General features: G+C 38.5%; 1 protein-coding gene across 2 annotated transcripts in view; it reads left to right on the forward strand.

The window, feature by feature from the left end:
• Window positions 1-1,884, forward strand: part of LOC120718737 (metal transporter CNNM4-like) — a 36,644-nt gene extending 34,760 nt beyond the window's left edge. For both annotated transcript variants that reach the window (XM_040007408.1, XM_040007409.1), the window contains one exon: window positions 1,141-1,884. In XM_040007408.1, coding sequence (XP_039863342.1) covers window positions 1,141-1,686 — 546 coding nt within the window. In that variant the 3' untranslated portion in view covers window positions 1,687-1,884. The remainder of the gene's footprint in view (window positions 1-1,140) is intronic.
• Window positions 1,885-6,696: the final 4,812 nt, after the last annotated feature.

Consider the following 6,696-nt stretch of genomic DNA (forward strand, 5'->3'; position numbering starts at 1 on the left):
TCCAAGGTAAGGAGGCCTATCTCCCCCACCACTTCCCCTACCAGTGGCAGACACCCTCAGACATCGGTGCGTTGGTGGTTCTTTGTGTCCGGGGATGGGCGTCAAGGTACACACTGGCTCACTCCTTGGTGGCCCGCTTATCGGGGCCTGGAGCCTGGGGCTTGCTCGGGCCACTTCGGGGGTGGGGTGCCCTCGGCCTCTCGGCCTGGGGCTCGGTCACTCAGGCACAGCTGGCTGCTGGCGGAGCTCACGGGCACGTCACTGCAACCCCCCCTGGCTTCTGCTCCGCGGCTGCTGAGTGACCCCTCATTTGGGACTCTCGTCAGCTCTTTCTGGGATAGTGGCGCGGCTGCCCCTCTGTTGGTCTTCCTTGGTCTCTTGTGTTCTGAGGGCCTCTGGATGTCTGGAGTTTTGATCTCCTCCATACCTGCTTGATGCCCTGGTGGACGGAGCAGTGGCTCCCCACACCCTCTAGCAGATCATTACATGAAGGAACCTTTTAAAACAAGCGCGTTCATGCTCACAGGTGCTCACACACACAAACTACACCCTTTTTGGCTCCTACCTCAAAGCACACTGTGCGCTGTCGATCTTACGTGCTGCACAATAATGTTTAATATTTAGTATTTACAGTTATATTCCCATATATCATCGTGATGTTGTTTATTCTATTGCTCTCGTTTTCTTCTGCTTGTTTTCTTTTTTCATTCTCAACAGGTGAAATTAAAAAAGTATCTACTGTTATCTATTATTAGCTAGTTTATTGTGATGGTGTTGTTTTTATTATGTTGCTCTTTGTTGATCGTGGTGATCCAGGTGTTTTGTTTGTTTTTCTTTTTTTTCTTCCCCCCTTTCTCACCATCTCATCTCCCCTCTATTTTTCTTTCTCTCCCTCTCTTTCTTTCATTCTTTCTCCCTGTCCTATCCCCCAGTCATGTCTGTCCCGTCTTTAAAAAACGAAAATAAAATAAATACATAATTATAATAAAGGTCAATCAAATGGACCAATATGGCAAGGCCATGAGGATCCACTTGGCATCTTTCTTGGCTTTCAGACAACAATTCTGATGGCTAAAGATCCAAACGGGACAGGCAAAAAAAAAAAAAAAAATCTATTCACCTTTGTTTTGTCTTGCATAGATCACTCGTCCTCAGTACCAGAATGGTCTGCTGGCATCGAGGCTGGACAGCACACCACAGTCTCCAGAGGGCAGTCACACACGCCTGGACACGTCGGTTTCTTTGCCCCCTGTGACGCCACCAGGGCCACACACCCCACTGCCGCTGGCCACACCTCCTGTGAAGCGCCCTGCATCCAATTCTCAGCCTACACCTCTGAGTGACCGTACCACACTGCCCCAAACCACCTCTTCTTCCTCCAGCAGAAGGCCAAGCCATTCTTTGCCCCAGGCCACTCCTTCTCCAAGCAACCACGCCCCTATCTCCCAAACTCCTCCTTCCTCCATGAGCACCGTCCTGTGTGCCCAAAACCCCAATCTAACTCTGAGCTCCACCCTTTCCTCCAAGTCTCCGCTATCTCCGCCCTCTGTCAGCCCAGAGAACGGGCCAGGAGAGACTACTTCTCTGCTCAGTGAGCAGCAGAACTGCATGGGCCCCCACCGGCCCAGCCACCCTCACCCACATGTTCACACAATCAGTCACGCACATACTGAAAGCACCATCTAACTCAAATCCCTCTGGGACTACCAAAACTACCTGTGCACTCACTATCTCACATTACATACCACACGGGCACTAATTCTGGTTCCTGTTTGCTTGCTGTCACCTGACCCTTCCTTTTGACAAGAAGCTGAGGAGATCAACAGTCTGTGAGACCAATAGACTTCCTCCTCTGTACCTTCCTGCATGTTTCCCTACCAACACTGAAAAAAGACCAAGGGGAGAAGAGAGAAAAAGGAACCCTAATGAGTATGGTATTGTATTCTTTACATGTTAAAATAGTATAACAGAGGAAAAAAGAGCAAACAAAGCAAGACAGAAGGAAAACAAAGCAATAATAATTATAAATAAATTACATGTTCATAAAGGAGTAGGAAGAAGCATAAGCTTATTTAATCCCACTCACTTTCCAATATTTAGTAATTAATAGTCTACACTTTTTTCTGTTTATGCCCTGTCCATCAGAAATTCTTCATTACAATTACTTTACATGTTAAATGTATTTTTTAAATTATACATGTATATATGTATAAGTATATATATATTAGTATAGTATATATATATTTCTTTTAATTATATATATTTTTCATTTACACAGGGTTGTGTCTGTACATCTTTTGAAGATTACTTCCCTTAAGTTGTATCTGTTATGCATATAGTTGTGGGTTTTCCCTCTCTCCAGGATTTTGACATTTTTGCTCCCACATTATTATAATAGGGTAAAAGGAATTGGGGCCAGGCAATAAATACAATTTTGTTTTTGCTCATAATTTTGAATTCTAGCAGTTATGGAAGCAGAACAACAAAAATGAGCACTACATGTGTTTTGGAAGAAAATACTAAAAAATCTCTTCAAATAGAACTAAACCTTTGGCTGTTAATGTCATCACATTAATAGAACAGACATCCCTACTATAATCCTTATCCCTACTATGCAGTTTAACATAAGACGTTTTTGCTGTTGTTTTATTTCAGTTGCATGGGCGTTTGAGTTTATCTTTATCAAGATTGACATTTCCAAAAGTACTAGAGTTAACAGTTGAGGTTTATTCCATTAGTGATCATTTATTCAGTTTCTTGTTAATGACAGCCTTCTTGACTTGTTTTTTGAAACTGAGGCTGATTCTAAGAAGTCATTGTTGTGACAGATGAACACTTTTATTTTTCTTATTTCAAAAGAACCAGATTCACTGTATTGAACCGCTTCTTCAGTATAAGTTGACACATACTGAAAAACTGGTGGTGATGCATGTTGTAACTTGTTTTAAACCAAATAGACACATTCTATTATGTCTGATCTTTTGGGGAAAAAAGGCTGGACTTTTCCTTATTTCAGGAAGCCTATTTTTTTTTTGGAAAAAGTCTTTATGTCAGGTAAATCAATCAGCACAATGACAAAAATTACTTATGTATTTATTTTATAAAACAAACAAACAAAAAAACCCTGTGGCTTCCTGAAAAAAAGCTCGAAAATTGTAGCTTCAAATTTGTTAATTGGTAATAAAAATCACGAATTAAGGTGTAATTAAGGTGCTAAAACACTGGTACGGTCCTTTAATGCAGTGTCACTAGATCTGTGAAGGTGGGTGTCGGTTTGTGCCTACCTCCTTAATGCATTTTTTAAAATTTATTTAATTTCCAGGAGCAATATTAAAATATTTATTTTGAATAATATCGATCTATGAGTATTTGACATTTAATTTGTTATTTATTTGACTTTTATTTATTTTTTGCTTACTTTTACTTTTGACAAGTTAGAGGACAGGCAGGACAGATAATATTTATCTTGACTGTCTTCCACTTCCAGTACATATCCCTCACTGTGAATATAGTGTCCATCCAAAAGAGGCTGAAAGAACTGGACATCAACTGTTTGCAACACTTTGTGTTCACTGATATGTCTGATCTCTTTGTTATAAATTCTCTACTAAAGCTAAGTTTGATGCTGCTTAAACCTCAACAACATTGAGATGAGGATTTAAATATTCCAGAGCAAGTAGCATGTGTGCTCATGGTTTTTCATAGCAAGTGTATTCACAGCACATTTGGCTGCTTAAAAGAAACAATATCTGTTATCCAAAACTCCCAACCAAAGTCTGTGCTAGCTTCGAATGATCTTAAATAGGACTATAGTTAATTAGAAATATTGGTACAATTTTTAGAATTAAACATTACATAAGTAGGTTAAAATCTGTTAGCTTTTCAAAAGACTGGAAACTGACTACCTACAAACATCTCTGAAGCCTTTGGAATAAAACAAAAACAGACTAACTGGAATCTACAGTGTATTTTCCTTTAAAACTGTAGTATGTTTATTTGGTTGGTTAACATTGTTTAGTTTTTAGCACCTTTAGCATTTAGGTCTTATAAAAACACAAAAAGGCAGATTTCCATTGTGATTTTTTTGGTAATGTTTTCAAATGTAAGTCTTATTTTCACCCGACTACACACTGCACTGTAATCAAGTACATTTGAGACGTAGTACAAAGTACAGTTGTACAGTCAGACACGGTGTAGATCAGTTGTAATCTCGAGGTGCTGAAACACAGTCTCAAACTAGTGCTGCCCCCACTTCGCTGCTCTAGAAAATTGTTGAGTTGCCAGTAAGCACAAGGTTAATAAGCGATGGGCAAAAGTTGGCTTATGACTTGATCTTAGAATGTAGCTTGTTTGAATTTAATGGACAACAAACACTGCATGTCTTCACGGTGATTCACACCAGTAGTTTTAACCTTTCCCTTAAAAATCCTCTCTGTCCTTGTTCAGTATTCTAGACCAGAGATACATTCATATCCTTGATACAATGTGAACTACATTTTAAAGTGTATTTGTAAATAGTACTGTTCAGCCCATGTTAAGAAGAATGATTGTTTTCCGCTGGATGAGGAGAAGGGTGAGGGTTAAGTACAATGTTAAAGCTGCTAGCATGTAATCTATCGTTTTTTCCATCTGTCTAAAAGACAGTTGAACTGACTTTAACGATAACATAAGAGAGACTATTTTTTTGAAGATCTAGTGAAAGATATTTATTTGAAAAAATACAGACGTATAAGCTAGTTTTACAAAAATGCATATGAGTTACGTAGCATAAAACTCTAAAAGTAAAAATTCCAAAACATTGTTTTTTTTTCCCCCCCAGAGGGCTAAAAACTGGGTTCCTCTCCAGGAACCAAAAGGCCACAGATTTACTGTGAGTCAGTTGTTTTGGGTGTGAATTAATTTTTTTTATCCTGTGATCTTGTTTTGAAGTGGATTCCATTGTAGTTTAGACCATATTCTTAGGGCTGTAAGGGTACACAAAACTCACTGTTGGTCATAAGTGCAAACGAATACTTTGTTTAATTTATACTTAAAACTAATAAGTGTTTAACTCACACGATTTCCAAAACCAAGGAAGTCTTATCATGAAATGAACTTTGTATACCCTTACACCCATATTGTCATCATTTCAGTTTTGTACCTCAATGATGCATATTTCAGAACTGATTTTTGAGCATAGAGCAAAACTGTAGCCTTGTAGTATTCCATTATCAGCATACCAGACACTAGGGGAGGTCCGGGCAGCTAATTTTTGCCCAGGGGACAAATATAAGTAAAAACTAGCCATGGAAAATAGCTGCACTATGTGAAAATATAGAGTTTATTTAGCAGGATCTTTCTGACCAGGGCAAAAAACCTGTCTGTTTAAAGCATATATATGTATAGTCAAACTAGCCTTATGTTCTGTTTCAAGAAAATGTCCACTTCTGGTTAATACATGTCATGTAGCAATTAGTTTTACTGGTTTCCAGTAAAGCCACTGGTTGGCTGTTTGACTACCAGTTTGTGTACTGGGAAATGTGAAAACTTACTAAGTAACGTTGTATTTATTGTAAACGTTCTATTTATAATTTGTTTGTTTTTATGTGCACAAGGTATCTGTCAAAATGGGCTTCCGGCTGTAACACGCAGCTTTTATTGGGTTACTTTGCCCAGAAACACTGTGTTCATTTCTTCTTATTGTTGCTTGTGTTATATTACTGTAAATATTCTGTACATGAAGAGGTGCTGGGACACATGGAAAAAAGAGCTTTACTTGTAATGGAAGATGAAACATGATTTTTCCCCTTGTTTTACTAGGAGGGCATTGCATAGCAATAAACAATGCACAAAGTTGGCCTCAAATAATAATTTACTTCTACTGTCTTCTATAGTATTCTTCATAAATGGCATGAAAACCAAAGCTAATTTTCTCTGCCAAAATCTTTCTTTTATTTATTTACTCTCCTCCTACACTTCCTTGTCACTTTTCTTCATGTTTTTTTTTTTTTTTTCCAGCCTGTCTTATTTCTGTTCATCTCCTGCTGGATAAAGCTATTGAAATTCCTTTGGCTACTGGCTTATCAACAACACCTGCTGTGTTGGTTTTAACACTGCATTGGTGCTGGGATTAAACCTACACAAAGCTTAAACGTTTTATGAAGCACAGTGAGGTTTCCTGCACTGTGTATCACTTGAAATTGTTTGAGGTTTCATGCATTGAGGGTGAAATACATTTAGTAAATTCCAACTGCATGTTTGCTGTTTGATTAGTTTTTCTGAGTTGCAGAGCAAATGTAAGAAAAGTCAGTGACAAACTGACAAATACAAAACTCCAGGCCCTGAAGGCAAAAAAGTCTGCTTTCCCTTTCCTTCTGTGCCCAGAATACCTGTTTAGCAGGTTTAAGTGTAACGATACATTTTTCTTTTATTGCAAGGGTTGAGCAGAGATGGAGCACTTCCAAATAAGGATTGTGTAATTAAAGCAATGTGTATATATTATTTTCTAACTACTGTAAGGTATAAAAAGCAAAACGAAATCTGAGGTTAATAAAGCTGAGATATATTTCTCTACAGAAAATCTGTCTGACTCTGTGTCTGCAGGAAAATGAGCTTATTTCACATTAACTGTTGTGAGAATTGTTAGAAGACATCTGAGAAAGTCCCGAGGCAAAGTCCAGTCCAAACAGTGGTTGCACACATGAAGCAAAAGAAGAT

The sequence above is a fragment of the Simochromis diagramma genome, unplaced genomic scaffold (genome assembly GCF_900408965.1).
Source record: "Simochromis diagramma unplaced genomic scaffold, fSimDia1.1 OVJJ01000682.1, whole genome shotgun sequence".
Classification (NCBI taxonomy): domain Eukaryota; kingdom Metazoa; phylum Chordata; class Actinopteri; order Cichliformes; family Cichlidae; genus Simochromis; species Simochromis diagramma.